This window comes from Mustela nivalis (genome assembly GCF_964662115.1).
Source record: "Mustela nivalis genome assembly, chromosome: 8".
In the NCBI taxonomy this organism is placed as follows: domain Eukaryota; kingdom Metazoa; phylum Chordata; class Mammalia; order Carnivora; family Mustelidae; genus Mustela; species Mustela nivalis.
Genome location: NC_139027.1, coordinates 37025518 through 37046952, shown reverse-complemented (window position 1 = coordinate 37046952; position 21435 = coordinate 37025518). Strand labels below are relative to the sequence as shown.

General features: G+C 52.3%; 1 protein-coding gene and 1 long non-coding RNA gene across 5 annotated transcripts; one reads left to right on the top strand and one right to left on the bottom strand.

Annotated features, from left to right (window-relative positions):
* Positions 1 to 1668: 1668 nt before the first annotated feature.
* On the bottom strand, positions 1669 to 14846 carry IL1RN (interleukin 1 receptor antagonist). Of its 4 annotated transcripts, none has more exons than XM_082743446.1 (5): positions 14696 to 14846; positions 6651 to 6702; positions 5283 to 5371; positions 4084 to 4196; positions 1669 to 2948 (listed from the first exon to the last, which is right to left on the bottom strand). In XM_082743446.1, the coding sequence occupies exons 1-5, from the start codon at positions 14703 to 14705 to the stop codon at positions 2736 to 2738; spliced, it is 477 nt and encodes a 158-aa protein (XP_082599572.1). In that variant the 5' UTR covers positions 14706 to 14846; the 3' UTR covers positions 1669 to 2735. The 4 variants fall into 4 exon arrangements, with proteins under 4 accessions (XP_082599572.1, XP_082599571.1, XP_082599573.1 ...); XM_082743445.1 differs by lacking the exon at positions 14696 to 14846 and adding an exon at positions 6845 to 6902; XM_082743447.1 differs by lacking the exons at positions 6651 to 6702; positions 14696 to 14846 and adding an exon at positions 6753 to 6827.
* On the top strand, positions 6921 to 10008 carry LOC309870872. The gene is made up of 4 exons (XR_014314862.1): positions 6921 to 7073; positions 8907 to 9029; positions 9331 to 9450; positions 9697 to 10008. It is a non-coding gene; the product is annotated as an uncharacterized lncRNA (long non-coding RNA).
* Positions 14847 to 21435: the final 6589 nt, after the last annotated feature.

The following is a 21435-nucleotide window of genomic DNA, read 5'->3' as shown; positions in this document are numbered from 1 at the left end:
CTTCAGTCAGGCTTTCGCTATCACCTGCATTTAGAGAGGAGGAAACAGAGCCTCCAAGACATTAACTCGCTTGTGCGGGAGTGCACGTTGCCAACGGGAGAGCCGGAACACTCGAGAGCCCGTGCACTTGATTGTCTGCTCCCTTGCCTCTTACTTAGCTACGACTGGCTGCTTGATTTGATCGCATGAGGAGTCCAAACCCCAAGTTTCCCTTCTGTCAGCAGAGGGCAGGATGGCAGTAGGGCCCCACAAGTGTTGTTGCTGTTGTTGCCATTAAGCCCTGAAGGGTTTTCTGCCCTGAACGTCCCCCTTTTGCAGGGACTAAAAATCTACCAGCTGCTGGGATCCTTCCCTGATGCACAGCACTGCTCCCATACCGGCTCATTTTATCCCACATCATACCTGGGGAGCAGGTGTGTGGCTTCTTCCATCTTCCACGGAAGTAAGAGACGGCTGACCCCAGGGTGGACTTCTCTGAGGAGCTGAGATCTAGAGATAGTAAATATTTTCTCCAATCGGTGGCCTTTTAACCGATTGAACTTAGTTATTAGCAGTGAAATCTCCTCTTCCAGCCAAGTGGTGCGCGAAGTCCAGCTGGGGACGCGGAGAGGAGCAGAGGGCTCGGCTGGAGCCAGGTTCGAGACCTGCAGCCCCGCCTCGTGGCCTAGCTTTGTTGAGCTCTGTTTCCCGGACCTTGGAGGCAAGTGCCAGGAGTGCTGTTTGCAAACCCTGTCTCAGTCAGCTCTCTCTAGGAACAAGGAGCAGCAGGCCTCAAGGACAGAGGCCACCCAGTCGGGTCTGACTCGAGGGCTCCAGAGACCAAGTCCAGAAGTCAGCAGAACCCGGGAGGGAGGAGGGACCACACTGGCAGCTGGCCTGGCTGGTAGCCGAGCCAGGTCCGAGGATGATCTTAAGCTCCTACACCTCGAGGGGCCAAATTCAATAGTCTACCCGGCGATCTCATTATTTCCCAGTGCCCCCTTTCCTCACTCCCCAGAGGGGCAAGGCTTTTCTTTTTTTAGATTTTGAAATTGTGAAATATAGCATACACCCAGAAAACCACCTAACCGCAGCCAAGAGATAGAGTGTTGTCTGGATCCTAAAAGCCTCCGGGTGCTCCCATCTGACCCTCTGTCTCCCAGGGGATCACCCAGCCGCCCCGCTTTCGGACACAGCCCGTCCCTGCTTCTCTCTCTGTTTTCACCCCCTGTCTGCACACCCCTCCCTGCAAAGGCTGAGTTTGTCCTGTTTTAGCTTTATGTCCACAGACTCGCGCTCCAGGAGTGCTTAATGTGACTCCCATTGTGACTCCCGCAGCCCCCGTCATGTGGTCAAGGTGCACCTCCCTGTGGCACACAGCCGACTGCCGTTCTCCTGCTTTCTGTGCTTTATATGAACATACACAATGTCTGTATTCATTCCTCGGTGATGGGTGTTTGGATGGTTTTCTGTTGGCGGCTATCGTGGACAGTGGTTCTACCCACCTTCCTGACAGTGAGATCCGCTCTCACAGATCCAGAGAGAGTGAGGCCCAAGGAGGAAAGGATTCTCAGAAGAGAGGCAGCCAGGCCTAGCCCCCAGGGTGAGAAAGGCCCCTTGGCTTCCTCGTTTCCCAAGCTCTCCACGCACCAAGCCTGGCGAGGCCAAAGACATAGCCAGCAAAGTAGGTACGTTTTCAAGATTTTATTGTAAAACAGAGCTTCAGTCACAGGGAGTAGCAGACTTTCTACTCTGCACACATAACACACATTCAGTGAGCATACGCCAAGGGCCAAACACAGCCAGGTCATGCTCCCTGCTCTCAGGAGCTCAGAATCTGGGGCTCTGGGCTGGGAGACAGACGGACACAACCGTCCTTGAACAAGTCTCAGAGCGTCCGAAGTGCTAAAATAGTCCAAGAGCAATTCCTCCCTCCCAGGAGACCTGGCCCCAGGGAAGCCAAAGTTGTGCACCCTGGGAGCTGGGAGCTTCTGATGGGCGGGCTGGGAGAGAGGGCCGCTGTACAAGGCCTGGAGTGGAGATGGTGCCGGGCCTGGGCAGTGGGAGCCAGATGTGAGGAACGTGACAGAAAGAGAAAAACTAGGGACCAGCATAACAAACTAATTTCTCATTTTTGCAGGTTAGGGTGTTACAAAAATAAGACAGGGAAACCAAAAGGGAGAGCTCCTTTCCCCCTCCCCCGCCCCCTTTCCAGAAAGGCCACAGTCTCTAAATAAAGGACTCTCTTTCAGACTGGATGCAGTTGGCTTAAAAGAAAAAGGAAATCCTTGTCCTCCATTGTGGCACAGACTCTGTGAGTTTTCCTCACAGAACAGCCTCAATTTGCAAAACAAGGTTTGGCAGGCAGCGTGGGGCGTGAGGGATCTGGGATGCGGACAGGCGAAGGGCGAGGGAGAAGGACAAGGAGTCATGGCGGGCAGAGCGGAGGGCCGGCTGGCCGAGCAGCCTGGCTTCCATCCGGAAGGCACAGGCCCCGCTCGAAGGCCTGGAGCAGGGCTGTGGCTTGAGCTGCACGTTAGAAAGACTACCATGGAGGCAGCATCGAGGTCACTTAGCTGAGGGGCTGGCGACAGAGTCCTGTCACGGGGGCTCTCGGCCATCCTTCCGAGGGCCCACCCCACCAAGGCTGCCCCTCCCAGCCCCCGCGACAGCCAGGAGGCCGCGGGCAGCGTGGTGAGGTGTCTGTGGAGTCATCGATGTGCTGGGCATGGGGCAAGTGCAGCCTGGTCCCACCACTAGTCTTTCTGGAAGTAGAACTTGGTGACCGTCATGGCCTCTTCGGGGGTGTTGGTGAAGCTGACGGGCCGGTCGGCCTCAAGTGCTGTGCAGAGGAACCAGCCGGGGCAGGCGGCAGACTCGAAGCGGGTGGTGGGGCCACTGTCCGAGAGGATGAAGGTGAAACGCTTGTCTTGATCCTTGCTCTTACTCAGGTCGGTGATGTTAACTGCCTGGAGGCCAAGACAGGAGCAGTGAGGGCTGGGGAGCCCAGGGATCCGTGCTGCCTCCCTCCCCCTGCTCACACTTGGCCCCTGGCTGGCCTAAAGAAGGAGCTGGAGAAACACTGACCAGGGACCCCTGCAGCTGGCCATGTGTCCCGGGCTGTCTGGGACAGCAGTGACACAAAGAGGCTGTCCCACAGTCACGCCTTGACTTTGGGGAATCTGGCCGCTCCAGCCTTGGGCCAGGACATTTGGTAAACACATGGCGTCTTCAGCAGAGGGCAGTGCACATGGAGGCCGGAGTTCTCTCCTGGCCTGCGCCTCTGGCAAGAGGGCATGGCGACGGGGGGTGGGCAGAGGTCAGCACAGCACGTTGGGCACAGTACACACAACGTCCTCCTCATCCCCCCTCCACACGGAGTAGTCGCCCTCTGAAAGAATGCCCCTGTCCTGCGGTCGGGAGAAGGGACGGTGCCCCAGTTAGTTCCAGCCACTCACACTGAGTAAAGATCCTGACCCACAAGCCCCTGAGGCAAAGCCATCTCTTCCCCTTCACACTGCGGGGAGCAAGGAGCACAGGGCCCCAGATGGGATGCCAGTGGGTGGGTTGGAGTAAATAAGGATTAGAAGAGAAAGGTCTTGAAGCTTCGCTTCCTTGGAAGAGGGCAAGTCCAAGTGGATCAGGGGCCTTGGGCAGGAGAGTGCCACACAGAGAATGGGGCCTCCAAGGCAACCATGCTTCCCAGTCCCCTCCCTTCTCGAGACTAGACTTAGCCCCACGCCTGGCTTCAGCCAATGGGATGTGAGCTGAATGATGTCAGTGAGGGTTTGATACACATTTGCACACGGAGGCTGGTCTCTGTGGAATAATCTGGCTTGGAAGCCAGCAGCCATGCTGTGAGGAGGCCCACGCTGACCTCGGGAGAGCATGCGGAACAGCAGCCTGGGGAGTGAGAAGCCATCATCTCCCCCCACCCCCAGCAGAACTCCTTGCTGATGCTGCTGCGGGAGGCACAGGAGCTACGCCAAGCGGAGCACACAGCCCGCTGCACCTGCCTCATCAACCCCGAGCCCGAGAAAGAGCCTACTGCCATTGTTCCAGCTATGGGGTTTGGGGTGGTTGTTATCTGAGATGGGTCCTTACCTCCAGCTGGAGCCTGGTCTCATCGCCAGACTTGACACAGGACAGACACAGCTTCCCCCCATGGATCCCCAGGAACACGGTATGAGGCTCGATGGGCACCACATCTAACTTCTCTGGGGAAGAGCAGAAGGCAGGGTCAGGTTGCACAGAGAGAAGGAGGCAGCCCAGACTCTCCCAGGAGATTTTTCTGTCTCCCCCCACTGCCCACCCACCAACTAAACCCCGAAGGTCAGAAGGACAGGAAAGCCCCATCTTCCTGGTCTGCCTTCAAACAGAAGATCAAACCAAGTAGTCTCTGTGTTACTCTTCAAGGACTGTGTTGCCTAGATTCTGCTCTGTGTGGTTCCTGTCCTTCCTTCTCCCCAGGACATCTGTGCTCCAGGTCTCCAGGGGGGCAGGAAAATAGCACACTGGGCCCTAGGGCTTGGTCTACAGGCACTTGGGTGACTTTGAACCTGCCTCTTGGCCTTGGTAGTCTCTGAGCCTTCACACAGCAGTGAGAATCTCAGTCTTCCTGTGCTTCGGCATGTTCATCAGGAGAATTAACAGAAGGACAGGAAAGGCCAGTCTTATACTCTTTTAGGGCAAGGCAGGGAGCTGGGAACAAGGGGACGGGGCAGGGTGGGAGCCATCCCTTGTGCCAAGTCAGCCAACAAGGATGTGAAAACATCCCAGGAAGCTCATGCTCAGAGACTCTCTCATGGCGCCATCATGCCGGCCTCATTTCCCTGAAGGAGAAACTGAGGGATGGAGTGGGGGAAGCCTGCTCAAGCTTATGGAGCTTGTTTAGAACAAGGACCAGAACATGGCTGATGTGGTGTCCGAGGATAAGGGACAGAACCCAGATTTAGATGTGGTGGGTTCGTTTTGGGTGGTAGTTAGGATCTGAACAACATAGGAACATGGAAGCCTTCATAGTCATGGAGGGAAAGGGAGCACCTTGCTTTCTGTGCCCTCTCCCTGCCAGCTGTGGCCCTGTGACACCATGCCAGCAGGTGGGGGCTCCAGAACTAGATAACTCTCCTACCCTTCTGAGGCTGCCCTCGAGTGTGGCCAGGACTCCCCCAGCTTCCAACTCAGCCACAAAGATCCAGCGAGAGTTAGGACTTTGAACCGAAGGTTTTGGGGAGCAAGCCACAGACTCCAGGCCAACATGACCCAGGACCCACAAAGCATCCACTCTCCTGGCAACCACTCACCTTCCAATTTAGTATTTGATCCTTGCAAGTACCCAGCAACCAGCTGGTTGTTCCTCAGGTAGAAGGTCTTCTGGTTAATATCCCAGATTCTGAAATGCAAAAGCCCCCCACTATGGTGAACAACCTCTGTATGCCCAGTCCTGTGCCTCCCCCCACTCTTCCTGTGTCCCCCAGAGCTCACTGAACCTGCATTCAGCTTTCTGATACAGGTGTGGTGCTTTAGCCCAGCCCTGGCATGGAGGAGACGCTGAGGTCTACATGGACGAAGAGGAGGCCCAGCTGTCACCTCTCGAAAGCAGTGTACCCACATTCTACCATGGTAGCCACCAGCCACATGTGGCCATCGAGCCCTTGGTGAAGGGCTGAGAGCCAAGCTTGCATAGCCCCAACCTGAACACGGGCCCTCTGTGCCCTGCTGCCCACCTGTGTGACCTTGGAACTGTGCCTCATCTCCTCACAAGTGAAGTGTGGCAACCAATGCCCGTAACATCGGGTGACTTTGGGGAGCTCATGAGCTCAGTGAGGGATGGCTGGACAAAATGTAAAAATCGGACCTTTCCAGATTCTTCTGAGCTCCTGGATGAGTCTCCTACTAGAGACCTCGAAGTGCATCTCCTGGAGCTCCCAGTCAGTAGGAGGAGGCAGAGGCAAAGCCCATGAAGAAGTTCCCATGTCTAGAAATGCACACACCTACACACATGCACAGAATCCCAAACTGCATCTTAAGCCAGGGAAACTCGATTCAAGGGTGAAGTCACCCTGGTGTGGCTTAGTCCCAGAATGTTACAGGACAGAGGGCCCATGGGGACAGAGCCATAGCCTGTTGATTTTACAATGTTGGTGACATCTCACAAAACTCCTGGCCCAATTTTTTTAAATCACAGTCATGCTCAGGGGCTCTTTGATCTTCACAACAACCCAGTAAGGCAGGCAGAGGGTTATCCTTAACCCCATGTCACAGACAGGGAAACTGAGGCCACAAAGGAGCGGGGTCCTCCATCATGTCCACATGGACCCACAAGGCTGGCTGGCAGTCTGGGCCTCCGGGCTGTGCACCGCCCACAGCGGGCCTCCCTCTGGCTGCCTTGCCCAGCCAAGAGCCTCAGCATGACTCCATGGCTGTCACTCACTGAGTTGCCAGAGTCTCCGGGACAATCAGCCAGGCCTCTGGCCAAGTTCTGCCCATCTGAGATATTCTGAGACACACTCCCTAAAGACCACGGATGTGGCTCCCCTTTCCTGAATAACGGACCTCCCTTTCCAGCCCAAACTCAGATCGCAGTCACCGTGGTGGCCAGTGGCCCCCCACGGCCAGTAGTGGCTCCATTTGCCTGTCCGTCCACCATGCCTTCGCAGGGGCGGCCTTACCTGAAGACTTGCATCCTGCAAGGTCTCTTCCCCGAGGGATGGCAGGCTATCTCTGAATGGAACAGGAAAAGGAGGAAAGAGATCAGGTAACTGAGGGGATACCTGCAGGTGTCCATTCTGCGGCCACAGCGAGGCAACACGACACTGCCATTTCGAGCCCTGAGTTGCCGCTTATAAAGAAAATAGTCACTCACCCAAGCCGCCCTGTCCTACTCTGAGAAACGGAAATGCCCTCATATTTCCAAAATGAGAAACCCTTGTTGTTGTCACTTTCAACGGTGCTCAGTGTCGCAACGGGGTGTCGTAACTGATTCCCTCCCCTTTTCCCCCATGCAATTTCCCCAAAATTAAGATTTCTATTTCCCCTTCACTGAGTTCCTGGGAAGAGCGCAATGAAAACTGACTCCCTCATTGGCCTGACAGGTATCCTGAGACTGTTTGTTGACCTTTTTAAAAATAGATATAAGGGGGAAAAAAATAGATTTAAGTAGAAAAATCCTCCTTTCTAACAAGCCAAGTGGTGGGGCCCTTCGGCACACAGAACAGTCTCATGACACTTTGTGTTCTTTGAAGGATGGACAGCCGTGCTGGACTCTGGACCAGGGACTAGCAAACATTCTGTAAAGGACCAGATAGTAAATATTTTAGGGTTTGTCTCTGTCATGATTTCTCAGCTCAGCTATTGTCGCTTAAACAGTGATAGGTGATCTGTAAATGACAAGCCAGTTACCTTCTAACACAATTTACAAATACAGGGCATTTCTGTTTTTCAGAATAGGACAGGGCAGCTTGAGTTTTTGTTGAAGTTGTTTTTGGCTGCATTTGGCTTGAAGTCCGCTGATCCCTGCCATGGAGTCAGTTTCCTGAGAGGTGTTTCAACCTCAGCTCTCTCTCTGGGAGAGAGCTATGGTCTTGGAAAAATGGGGTCAACTTAACTCTTGGACAGATGGATCCAGATTTCACCTCTGCCACTTGCCATTTGCTACCCATGTGACCTTGAACTTCTCGGGGCTCTGCCTCTGCCCCTTCTGCCTCAGTGCCCAGAGTGGGGTTGATCATGTCTTCCTCTATGGGTGAAAAGAGGGAGGAAGGAGGAGGTAGGAAGGAAAAGAGAAAGGAAGAGAGGAAGGGAGACAGGAAGGAAGAAATTCTGGCCTGCAGTGAGCACACATAAGCATTAACTTCTTCCCTTACTACGTTCTAGAAGTTAGGAAAAAGGTATGCATATTCCTATTTATGGATGGCAAGAGCATGGACAGGGCTTTACGTAATCAGAGGGCCCAGCGTTAATGCAGAAGCACAGATTACACCATTGGAGAACTGGGTGGGAGCTCAGCAGTGGTCTTACCCACCCTATCATTGTCTTGAAGAACATTCAGAAAGACCCAAAGAGGGAAAGGGACCTGCCCAAGGTCACACAGAGCATTAACAGCAAAGGTACGCCTAAGAATCTGGGTCCCCAGACCCCCAGCCAGTGGTCATCCTGTTCAACAGCTGATCTTGATGAGTCTGACTTTATTTTTAACCAACAAATCAGTGTCATTGTCCAAATGAGGTCAAAATCCTTCAAAGAGGATGGCTACATTGTATAGTTGAAAGTTGCTAAAAGAGTCGATCATAAAAGTTCTCATCACAAGAAAAAAGATACTTTTATAACTATGTATATAAAACAGATGATAGGTGAAAACAGCTATGTTGTATACCACTAATGTTATATGTCAATTATACTTTAATTAAATATAATTTAATGTTATATGTCAATTATATCTCAATTTTTAAAAAAATTAATATGTTATATGTCAATTACACCTCAATTTTAAAAGATTTTTTAAAATAAAGGTTACAGATGAATTTCTCATATCTTTAAAAAACTCTTTCAGAGCAAATGGAATATTTCTGCAAAAATTGTATCACTTCTCTGGGTGATTACTTTGAGGGACAAAGTGACTTGTACTTGTCCCCTCGGTCCTCACAAGATGAGTGACTTGAGGAAGGTGTTCGCCTTTGAAACACATGCAAGAAAGAATATCTACCTTTGAGGGCCAAGGGGGAGTTCTGTTGGTTTGGGGGAGGGCTGGCTGGAGGATTGATTGCTTGATTATTTGCCACATTCATTCAGCATTTGCTGAATAATTTCTGGAACACCTACGAATCATCAGGGGCCTAAACTGGTCACCACCCCTGCTGAGAGGGAAGGCAGCAAGCCCCCACTGTGGTAAGTTCTCTCCTTCTTGTCTTTTAATGCCACTTCCGAAGCCCTCCTTGATATCACCCCAGCGCCCCTTGAAAAACATCCCTGGAGACTGAAGAGAAGGATGACTTGCCCAGGGGGCGCCAAGGGGCTCCGTCCTGCCTGCCTGCCCTCAGACAGCATTCCAGGTGAAGGTCCCACCCACACTGTGGCTCCTGGGTAAATGCTCCCCTGTCTCCAGCCCAAATTCAGAGAGACAGATTTCTCCCAGAGAGCAGAACCCTGGGTTCTCCACCTTTGCTGGCGAAGTGGCCTAGCAGGCCTTTCCAGGTGGGGAGGAGGGAGTCCCTAGGGCCAGGTTGAGAAGTCACGCTGACCTGGGGCTGCCCTCTCCCATGCCACTTAGGAGCTGGGCCACCCACGCCCTGTTCTCTTGTCTGCAGTTTCATTATCCATTAGACCGGGTTGATAATTGAGGCCTTGTCACAGGTTCCGTGAGGACTGAGATGTTGCACACGGTGTACTCAACCCTGACCCTGGCACGCAGCAGATACTCACACAATGGAAAGCTATTGCGTCTGCCTCTTCGCCCCACGTAAAGTGGGAAAGGTCAGTCACAATGCCCTTAACCCCATCCACCCTGCTCGGCTCGCCGGGCTGGACTCCAGAGGGGAGGCCCTCACCGTCTGGGCTGGGGGAGGAAGTGAGCGGGGGACCTGAGGCTCCTCCCCTCTCCTCACGCTTCTGGCCACAATTCCACTCTTGGTTCCGTCTTATCAAAAATAGTTGGTGTCCCTATGATTTCTGCCCACAGGAAATCTCTGACTAAACTTATTCTCGGTTCCGGGTGCTCAGCCCCTCACTCTAGTTCCCGAATTCAGTTCGATGACCACACAGCGTTGCGGACCCTGCCTTCCCACTCAGACCTTGTGCTCTCCCTGTGAGCTTAAGGCAGCAAACGACATCGAGTGCCTTCTACATGTTGAGCCCTGCCCTGCCCTGGTAACAGCAGAAATGACAAAGGCCCACTCAGAGGGAAATAGGACAACCATGTCCTCGGAGTGACACTCGACAAGCTGTACTGGGACCAAGCCCTGGCCCACTATTGGTGCCTTTAGGGCACCATCCACATAGGAAGGGTTCAATAAATGCTATTTCTCAATCTCAGCTAATTGCATCCCTCAGTTCTAGGATTGCCATCTGCTTCCTTTTCTGGGGGGGTATGGTTTCTGCCAAAAGTTTCAGTCTTGTCTTTTAAATCCTTGGACATAGTATTCATGGTTCTTGTAAAGCCTATGCCTGCTCAGGGCGTTATCTGAATCCCTGCTGCGTGTCCTTCTGGAATCCGCTTCTGTCTGGTGCACAGGTTGTCTTGCGTATGCCTGGCTGCTTTCTATTGACTGCTGGGCACGGTAGTATAACAAACATTGTAGAGGTCATTTGAGGCTCTGGACATATTGTCTTTATCTAGAGATGATTCCCTTTTGCTTCCCCTGGGCAGTGAGGCTGGGGGTGCTTCCGGGTGACCTTCTCCCCAGCAGGCTTCCAGTGGTCACAATGGGGCATCAAGAACTAGGCAGGTTACTCCATTTCTGTTCAGTCCCGGTCCTTAGGGTCCCAGCCCAGACCTGGGGTGTTTATCAGGGCCCCTTCTCCTCAGTGGGAGATAAAACACAAATTTTATCCTCTCCTACCCCCTCTCCAACCCCATAAGACTGTCCAAAACTCAGCTGGGGCTTTTGAAACCAGAAAATGTTTCCTGGGCCAAAAGGCCTCCAGGCTGACCTCCACCTGTCGGGGCCTCTGCAGTTCTTCAAAGCCCTGGTCATTCTTTGATGCCATCTGATTATTTCGAAATATATTTTGCTAGCTTTGCTGGTTATCACAGCAGGCATTTTGGCCCTGGGCCAGATGTGGAGCCCGATGTGTATTTCTTGAGTTGTATTTTTCAGGATGGCAGAGTCCAAACAGAATTTGGGGGTAGGGGCAGAAGTCGTGAAAAAGTCTGGGCAGAAGTCTGAGGAGGAAGGGCCTTTAATGCTGCACCGAGGGGCAGGGAATTTATCTTAAAGAACCTGGAACCAGAGGGTGACACTGTCAAATTTCTTTCATTAAGATCACCCTGGGGCCCGTGGACAGATAGATGAGACCTGGTGTGTGATCTGGGGCCACTGAGCCTGAAGGCAGGGCTGTGCTGTGCTGGTCCATGTGGACAGCTGGCTTCTCCAAAAAAGTTCCCATTAGTAGCTTTTGCTGCTTTCTCTGGGATAAACACTCCCTCCGTGGATGATCCCAAGCCACCAGCAGGACCATGCTGAATGCAGAACTGGGAAGAGATGCTCACAAGCGGATCCTGCCGGCTCCGGCACCCCACAGAGATGGGGAGATCTGACGGCTCTTGGTCCTTCTTGGGAGAGAACATCTTATTTCCCAACTCCAATCTCTCCCTGCCTCAGCCCAGCAGCTCAGCCCCCAGGTCCCATTCCCCTCACAGCCAGCGGTCCGTCCCGACAAATCCAGTTCACCAGGACACCTCAGTGAACCTTGGTGTAAACGTTTCCAACTGTGTCTGCTGGCCTGCAGGCAGGTCACACAAACAGCATTCATCAAAATTTAAGCAGCCGGCTTTGGGCGGACAGATGTGCACCTTAAGTTGCAACAGCTCGATCTCACGTTTAGATCCTTCAACCAACTCCTGCGTACGTGAGCGTCACAGCACACATGCCCAAACTTCGGAAATTTTTACTAAGATAATGGTACAAAGTCTCTGGTTACTCTTTCCAAGAGCTGAGTAAATATATCAGTACAAATAGGAGGAGGACGGGCAAACACCAGCTCACATCTTCTCTTGTCAGTTTCCACCTGCCGAGACCTGCCCTGTAACCAAGTCCATTTTTTACGAAACCCAGGAGCTTGTGAGAAGCTGCCCACGGCGACAGGCCAGGTTTGGAGACAGAGGTTCTCCCAGGTGTCTTGGCCCACCTGAGTGCCCTCCTGGCCTGGGGACGGTTGTTGGGAGATTGTATATAGAGTCAACTGTTATCAGTCTCGGCTTCATAAGAAGCATGCTCCCTTCCTGGTCCAAATGGCAAACTTACTGTGGATCTTGTACAAGTTTCCAAGTCTTCCAAGATAGTTTTTGCTCCAGCAGTTCTGGGTCTGATATGGATCTGAACCGAAAGCCATTCTTTATCTGCTTATCTGGTCCTTCTAGAGGCACATGTTTGCTCCTGCCTTCTTGGTTTTGGTGACCAGCTTCATAAGGCAGCTAGCTTCTCCAAAGGCAGGTGGAGAGGGAGAGGGAGCGGGCCAGGAACTGGGGGAGGGCACAGCTGGGTTTCTTACCTTCTGCGCTTCGGGCTCAGGCTGTGTGCTCTTTCTTTTCCATGGATCTCACTTAGCCCTCATGACAACTGCGCAAGGTGGGTATCTTTACACCCACTTTCAAGGCGGGTTTATACTTACACTCACTTCACAGAATAAGAAATAAAGGCTCAGAAAGATTAAATCACTTGCCCCAGATGGTGGCTGAGGCAGGATTTGAACCCAGCTCTTGAATCCCTTCCCATACACCAGTCCTGCCAGAAAGGCAACTGACCTCTTTCCTCTCTGCTTCATTGCACAGGGAATAGAAGCAGAAATTACATTTGCTCTTACGGCGTTCCTTTTGATTGGAACTCAAGTCTTCTAGAGAAACAATTTATTCCACAATTGCTTGGAAATTTTAGGAGTTTGTTTTTTTGGTAGTAAGGAAAGGATGATTTGAAAACCTTTTGGAGCTTAACAAGAAAGCTCTATAACTGACTTTGGACTAAGGTGGCCATTTGCCCGGTTTTTCCAGAACTTTCCAATGTTAGTACGGAAAGTCCTGCATCTCCGGAAAGCTGAGATGATTGGTCACCCTATAATACAAATCCTAAAAAGGTGCTCATACCATCTGGTGGCTAGTACTGCAAATTGCAGGCGCGATTAGCTGCCAATCATTGTGTCCTACCCAGCAGAGATGTGATCCATTTTATTAGATAGACACGTAGGTAGATAAAGCACACAAGAACCAAAAGCCTTAGGCTTCCATGCAGGAAAAGAGACCACAGCAGATGCAACGTTGGTCAATCACTCCCCTTTGGATCAAGTTAATTTTTAATTTAGCCATTCACACTTCCTCCAACTATGTAAATCAAAATAAGTCTGCCTCCAGTAGCTCCACATTGGTTTCAAACTTAGGCTATAAAAAAGGAGTTTCTCTATCATTATCCCTGCCTCTACCTTTACATCCTCTTCCTCCGGCCTCACCTTCTTCACGCACCTTGGCTGTGAGGTCAGTGGTGTTAGAGAGGAGGAAGAGGGCCAGTGAGAGAAGTTCCATGTCCCAGGTGCACACTCAACTTGGTCCTTGCTCCTCTGTCCTCGAGCTCCCAGACCTTGAGGCAAACCCTAAATCTCTCCATGGTCTCCATGGTCTCCCTTCTCGGCCTTTTCTGGCCTCCCAGAAAACATGGTGTCTTCACTGGGCTTGCACGCCCTCGTCTCCTGAACTCGAACTTACTCAGCGCCTACCATGTGCCAGTTGAAAATACTTCAAAGTGGACTGTTTTTAAGCATAAAGGTTCCTTCACATTCTATCACTGTCTGGTTCTGGGAATGGTGTCCTCTTTACACATTTGAAAGAAGGGTAAGACCATGGGCTGACATTTTAACACACTCCACTGGAAATCGCCTCACCTGCCGAGGGAAAGGGGAGGATTTGCTGCTCTTGGAAAAACTGCTTGTGGTTTACAAAGTCCTTCTTCCTGCATGAGCTCACTCAGTCTCTGCATCCAAGAGCACAATAGGGTGGTTTGGAACAGACCATCTGCAGTGGACCCCAGCTCCTCCCCTTAGAGTGGCTGTCTGGTCTTGGGCAAATTACTTAACCTCTCTGTCCAAGTTCCCACTTATGAAACAGTAAACAGTCTTAGTGCTTCCTCATAGGGTTGTGGTGAGGATTAGAAGAGATGGGTCATGTTAATTGCTCAGCGGAGCGCCTGGTCTGCCGGCTTATGGGAGAATTGGCTATGACCATGCCCATGAGACCCTGAGAGTTGGTCAGCTTCCTCTTGATACTGAGAAGAGGGAGACCCAGAAAGGAAAACAGTTCACCCATTCAAGGTCGAGCACAGAATTCGAAACTAGGTCTTCAGACTCCCAAGTTTAAGTTCTTTTCTCTGTGCCACACAGATCTTAAGCAGAGATTGCAAACCAGTAGCAGCCCAAAGAATATTTTCTTTGCTCACTCTGTTGTTTCATTTAATCAAAATACTGCTGAAGGAAATCGGAATATCTGACTATTCCTGAAAAAATGAGAAGTTCTGACCACCTGAGCCTGCACCCTCATGAGACAACCATCCGCTAGAACGAATCAGGTGTAGCCAAGGAATTCCGGCCCCTGCCCTTGCGTCTGACCCTTCAGATCTTGGGACCTGGTGCCCAATTCTGTCAGTGTTTCTCATTGAGTTCACATGGTTCTTTCTCCCATTGAACAGAAATATATCCCCAATTTCCACGTCTCTCTCACCAGTGGAAAATGACCAACAGACTCTAGAGCTCCAGGATTTTTCTTGCAGCAGGTGTGCCCCCTCTGTCACCTGCGGGTCTGGCAGGCATTGGGCTAGTGTCCCCGGCCCCATAGCATCTGTGGGGCCTGCTGCTGCCTCCCCCTCAGCCAGGTCTCCCAGACAGGCCTGGAGCTACCTGCCCTTGACGTCTCCCTGGAAGCTTGCTCTTGAGAGTCTGAGAGCATTTGGTAAACACGAATGGTAGCTATTCCCTCCCCCACTATTTTTCAGATGGAAAAGTAGGAGTGAGAGAAACTTACCTGCAGCCATGGGAAAGGCCTGGTAGAATCTGCGGTCCTAGGAGACCGTCCAGCCTCTGGCTCCAGACCAAGCTGCTGCACGTAAAGGAGAAGCAGTGGGCACTACCTGTGCCACCACACCTCCCAGGGCGGAGCTGCTCCTTCCCTCCTGATTACCTGCAGAGAGGAAGAGGAAGGGCCTGTGCCTGGCTTTCACACACCCATGCAGGGCTCGCCAAGCCCAGCTTCCAAGAGGGTGACTCAGGCTAACAGAAGCCAAACTGGTTCTTATCTCTGTAAAGCCAGAGATCTCACACGAGGAACTGAGCGGTCTTAGCAAGCCTGGACCTTTGTGCCCACCCCACTCTGGGCTCAAGCCGACTGCAGCCCATTCACGCGTGCATGTGCTCTTTCATCCAGACCACGTGGAATGACTTAATCCTGTGTGCCAGGCACTCTTCCGGGCACTGGGGGGAAAGCCAGATAAGGTCCCTGATTATCTAATGGAGGAAGGCAGACAAGAAACTAGTAAACAAATACACTAACTTCGTAGGACAGTATGTGCTTCAGGGGAAATCACAAGCATGCTCTGTTTTTGAGGGACTTAGGGATGCGCGCATGTTTTACATAAAGTGGAAGGGAAGGCCAGTCTGAGAAGGTGACTCGTGAACTGAGACCTGAGTGACGTCAAAGAAGGGGAAGAGTATCCCAGGGCAGGGAACAGCAAACGCAAAGACCCTTGGGTGAAGATCTTCTTGGTTTATTTGGGGACCACGTGGAGGCTCATACAGTGGGGACAAGGCTAATGGAGCAGCAGGGTGTCCAACCCTTCTTCCAGTTCCCCTCAGGCTCCCCACCCCAGCAGCTGGCATGACACTGTCCACAAGGCTGGATACTCTCCCCACCTTCTCTCCAAGACCCTATGCCCTAAACTTTCTCTTCTTTGCCTTTCTGAACTTGCTCTCTAGCTTCGTGCCCCTGGATCCCACCATCAGGGAGCAGACAACTCAGGGATCCTTAAGACCGTCTGGGTTGATGCATGAGGAGTGTTGACAAGGGCTTCCTTGACAAGCTAGAAGTCCCGGATCTTGTCCCCAGGCCTGCAGCTAAGCAGCTGTATGACTCTGGAAGTGTCCTTTAGAGCAGGGGCAGACTGGAGGAAGACATAGCATGCAGACTGTAAAATGCGTTACAAGTTGTAGCATTGAAACAGGCCTTTGCTCTAGACAGGGTTTAAGGGCACAGGGGAAGAAGAAAGTGAAGGAGCAGGCCAGCCTCCTGGCCACCTTCAAACCTGTCTCTTCTGTTGGAGAAGGGAATACCATGCTTACTTGCAGAAGGGGTCTCAAGGGGGGTCTGGGGGAGGGCTTCGCTTTCCCCTAACCCTGTCTCTGGGGCCTGGGCTCGTTCCCAGGGTCCCTCCACTCAACACACAGGGCCTGAGGTCGGCCGGGAGGTGCAGAGAGCCAGAGGAGAGCAGGGTGCCCTTCCCTGGGGACTCCTGACCGCCGGGACTTCCCACAGGGCCCTCACTTCCTGTTCTCTGCAGCCTTGGCTCATCAGCTAGAATGCCAAGGCCTCTGAGATTGGGCTGGGAATTTCTGAAGCAGTTTTCATAGAGAAATGCCCATTTGCAAGCAAATCAGGAAGTTAATGTTGTAAACCTGGAAAGTTGGGCAGCAGGGGAACCTGCCTACACCGGCCATCGCTTCATCAAGATGCCGCCAAGTCAGTTAACATCGGGAGGACCACTCTGTGAGGCAGGTTCTCGTGCTTGGGGCTTCAGGTCCTGGCCTCACACACCACGTCTGGGTGATCTTGGAAGCATTGGTAAAATGAGAACACGACTGCTCTCCAGCTTGTGGGGTGGTTGTGAGGACTGAGCTAATAAGTGCTAAGAGTTAATGGCTGCTAATGGGTGCTTAGAGTTCAGGAAGCTAAGCTAATGGGTGCTTAGAGTTCAGAAAGCACGATGCAAGCATTACCTATTACTTCTGCAGAGCAAGGGTCTGAATTCTTCCTGGGGAGCTAACGGCCTGGTCAGTCTTCAGGCAGTAAGGAGATGGTAAACAAGGCTGCTAGTCAGGGCCGGGGATGGCATGTTGGTCGGTGCACAGGACTTGCACTGGCTAGCTCTGACTCAGGGCACATCCAAGATGGAGGTCATCTCCACCCCACTAGCTTGGCCCACTCCAGAACTCTCCTCTCCAGGCTTACCACCTCTCCTCCAAAGCTACAAATATCTAAGAGACCAACTGGCCTGGCCTGGGGCACTCAGAGCCCCTGAGAAGCCCAGAGCCAAAAACGCCCCGGAGATGGGGAAGACTGTGTTTATGGGAAAAGCTGGCATTGGAGGCCTTGGGAACTCCTCGTGGCTGGGCGCCCTTGGTGGTGGAGGAGGGCTGCTTCTGCAGAGCACAGAGCTACTCCACCTTCAGCAACAATGACTGAGCACTCATTCTAGCACCAACCTGCCCGGGGCCAGCCAGCTGCACAAGGAAGAAGGGGTTGGGGACCAGAGAGAAGACAGGGTGGAGGTGGGAGGTAACGAGGAGAGCAGACATCAGGAATGGGGGGATCAATGTTATTCAGAACCCATATCTCTGATTGAGACAGCTGCGGATGAGGTCACCTAACAAGAGATGCCAAGTCCCCAAGCAGAAGTCATATACTGGGCTTGATGGCTGGGTCCCTGTCCACTGTGAGGAGACTAAAAGCATCAGAGAGCCCCTCACTGCAGCCAGGGGAAAGAGGCACTGAGGGGGCAGCCCACTTCCTGCAAGTTTACATGAGGTCAGAGCAATGGAGGGGACTTTAGAAAAGAACCAGCATTGAGCTGTTTCCCGTGATCTTAGATAAACGATAGTCCTTGCAGGATCTGTGAGAGTCTACAAAACCCAGGCTCTGCTTGCAAAACAACCCCCTTTATTCCCTGAACTCTGGCGACACGGGCCTCTTGATTTCTCAATATCACCTCTTCCTCCTGCCTTGGGCCTTGGACATATGTTCATCCTCCACACGGAACACCTTTCCCTGCCCTATCCCACCGACTAGCAGACTAACCTCACCCTGAAGACCTCAGCCCGGACACTTCCTTCCTTCGTGTGATCCTCTGTGTGACATCTATCTCCCTGGCGGGTCACAGCAAGGATTGTGTCTTTTCTGTTCACCATGATAATCCTGACTCTCAGCACAGAACCTGCCATGTGGACGAATGAGTAAAGGAAGAGATTGGAAGCCGCCACTCATGTACATGGCGCCTCTCTCTCCCTCTCTCTCTCTCATACACCCCCCCCATACACTTGTATGAAAGAATAAGACTCCCAGCACGACACTCATAAACGGTCACACTGAAACACATAAGTTCACATCAGTCAAGGTCAAGATATGCAGATTCTGCTTAATCCCATGATCCATTCTTCTGCGAACTACCCCTCTCACCTCTACCACAACTCTTGGGGCCAGGCACAGATAAATGTACCTGCCCTTGTCCCCAGGCCATGGCTGACGGGACTTGTGGTGAGAAGCTGCTTCCAACCAGCTGACTGGCAGGAGGTAGAAACTCAAATGCAGAGAGGCCTGGCCATGCCGACATGCTCTCAGACAGAGGCTCCGAGCTGGGAAAGCTCCATATGCTTTCGAGCGGCCCCTTGCCGCAGGTGCACAGAGAGACAGAGAAACGTGCTCTGTGGGGAGGGAAGAATGAAGCAGACAGATGTGGAGGTGAGAAGGCAGAGGGCTTTGCCTGACAGCTAAATGTGGCTGGCTTCACATCTCATCACCTCCCTGTCGCCAGGCAGAGGCTCTCACGAGGTCTGACTGCACTTCTTACCACGACTCCCGTCTCACACACTCCCCGGGATGGCGGACGCTAGCTAGCTCAAGCACGTTTGCCTCCTGTGACCAAAGCCTTCAAGGAAACAATCCTATCAAAGCCAACAAGCAACACAGAAGGGAGCTGAGGAGTGAATCCATATGAAAATGCAGGGGGACAGACTCCAGCAAGGCACCGGCTGACAATGGGAAGTCATTCCCCAGATCTGTGCACAGGACACAGCAATTCACACAGCTCTGCCACGGGGATCCCGGGCTCCCAGGGCCTGAGGTTTCGTCTGCCAGCTCCCTCACCTCATGGTGTTAAGTTGCCTCTGCTTTTCAGCCCACCCACCTTCAGACCTCCTCAGCCACAATGCCTGGGACATGGGACTCTTCCTGACATTGTTCAAGCTGAACTTCAGCGAGAGGAGAAATTCCTCTGGCTCTCACAGCAGCCAAACTGTAGAAGCTGCCAGCTAGTTCAAGGTGGGATTTGGCCCCTTGTGAAAACAACCAGCCATCACAGCAAAACCTAATGTGCATCCATTCCATGAAGACTTGCCCTCTCCCTTGCCCCCCCGACCACTGCCAGGGGCTATGTTAGATCCTGAGGGGACAGAGGTAAGTGGGGCAGGTGTGTCCTTGTCTTCACGGGTTTAGTGTTCACACCCCCAGAAAACTACATCGCAGGGTGGTATGTGCGTGGATACAAGAAGCACGGGGTACTGTGGGAGCACAGAGCAGGGGCGCCCTAATCAGGCTTGGGGGAGCAGCCAGGGGAGCGAGATGGGACAGGTAGGGGAGGAGGAAGGAAGAAGAGCTCCACAGTGAAAGGGGTTTAGGCAAAGCAGAGCTGAGAGGCAGCATTCGAGGGCAAGAGCAGCGGCAGCAGCCTGTAGAGTCACAGAGCCCCTGGCCTCTAGGCACTCACCCATCCATGTCATCAGGGCTCTATATTTGGGGCAGCATTAGGGGCTCCAGAATTCTGACAGGGGACACTGGGGTGGCAGTCTGGTTAGAAGCGGGGAAAAGGGGGCACCTGGGTGACTCAGTGGGTTAAAGACTCTGCCTTCAGCTCAGATCATGATTCCAGTATCCTTGGATCGAACCCTGCTACTTGTCATCTCTGTCTGTCAAATAAATAAATAAAATCTTAAAAAAAAAAAGATACTTAAAAAAAAAAGAAGTGGGGAAAAGGCTGTCAAGAGTTCCACTTGCATTTTCCCTCTTTCACTGTATGCTTACCTGGGGGAGGAGAAGTTGGGGAGTGGATGGTAATTAAGGGGTCCTATTCCCCCTCCCCAAATAACTTGAGGTAAAGTGGATCTCTCTGTTGGGTGTTTCGTGTAACAAGGTCGCTGGGTCCTGGGAAGCCCTCCCTCAAATGTTAGTCCCCTAAGAAATCTTCCTCTTCTGAGGCCCGGGGCTTTTATGAGGAAAGAAGCATTCCAACCACAGGGACTTGCGGTGCGTCAGAATTCCTGGAGAGACCGAGCCGCAAGCCTCTCCGTGCTCAGTAACAGGAACACGATTGCCCTGTGGTCTGTTGCAAAGGGTTGCATCACTGGGGAAAGAAGGTTGCACCCAGGAACAGAACGGCCCAGATTCTGGGGTTGCCCCAACCTGGAGGCTTCCCCAGCTGTCAGGTCCCAGGACAGGGGGCCAGGGTCATGGACTTAGGACCCAGGAGAGCCTGCCCATCCTAGTCTGTTGCAAGGACACGGGACACACGCTTAACCCAGGCCAGCTTCTCTGCTACACTGGTAGGACATGACTTTGTGCAGATGGTTCCATGCAAACCCACTCTCCTTTGCGGTTCACACCTGATGAGGCTGATTTTCATGTATGCGCACAGAGCTGAGCATGACACAGAGACTAGCACACAGGGTACTTACTGGGGAGTTAGCTCAGGATCTGCCCTGGCGTGGTGTGAATAAAGAAGGACCAAGCCGAGGGAGTTGGCAAGCTGAGCTGTCAGAACACAGGCTCAGCCCTTGCCCTCAGACGTCTGGAGCTAGGGAGGGCCTGGCAAGAGAGTCGGGTCTCCACACCCAACACTGAAAGGTCATTGGATGCAGGCTTCCCTTGGAGAGCAGACGTGATTTGTGCAGGTGCAGGCCATTGTCCTGGGGCAGGGGCAGGCCTGGGCAGCCCCGCCAGCGTCTACAGCAGGCAGTGTCCAATGCCAGCCACCATGCTACCAAGGGGACTAGCTGCCTGAATTTTCACAACTTCAGCATGTTTTACTATTATCTTCACTTTACAGATGAGGAAACTGAGGCTCACAGTTGTCTGACTCAGACCCTGCTTCCCCATAACGTCTCGTTCCCAAGCAAAGCCCTGGATGGGTAGTCAGGAAACCTCAGCACAGAAGACCCTCACTTGCCGTCTAGTCACTGACCGTTTTCCAGGGGAGCCTTTCTTCCTTTCTGGGGTTCAGTTTTCCCAGCTCTAAAATGGGGATTCTTATACTTGATCTACCTTTTGCTGGATGTGCTTTATGAATCGCTAACCCATCTACAAATAACAGATGGAATTCTTATTACACAGGAAAAACAGTATGAGATCTAAGAAATGGCAGGATATAAGACCACCCCCAGTCTTGGAGGATGGCCAGAAACCTAAACCTTTCAGGTACTCCTGCTGGTAGAGGGCCAATGCGATCACCTCCTTTTGGTAAATGGACAGATGCAATTAAATGACAGAGAAGTCTGTCAACAGAACAGAGGCCAAGAATTAATTCCCAGAGTGCATGTCCAAAAGGGCCCTAGTATGGATCTGATGACACAATGGAAGAAAGAGCTGTCCCAGCCAAGAGAAAACAGACTTCCCCAGAGGGGTTAGAAGGAGGGAACACTTGTGAAATGGCCACCTGTGTTGGGCATCATGCCAGATGCTTTATATAGGTGAGGTTTTCATCTCTTCAATAACCAGAGGCTTTTGAG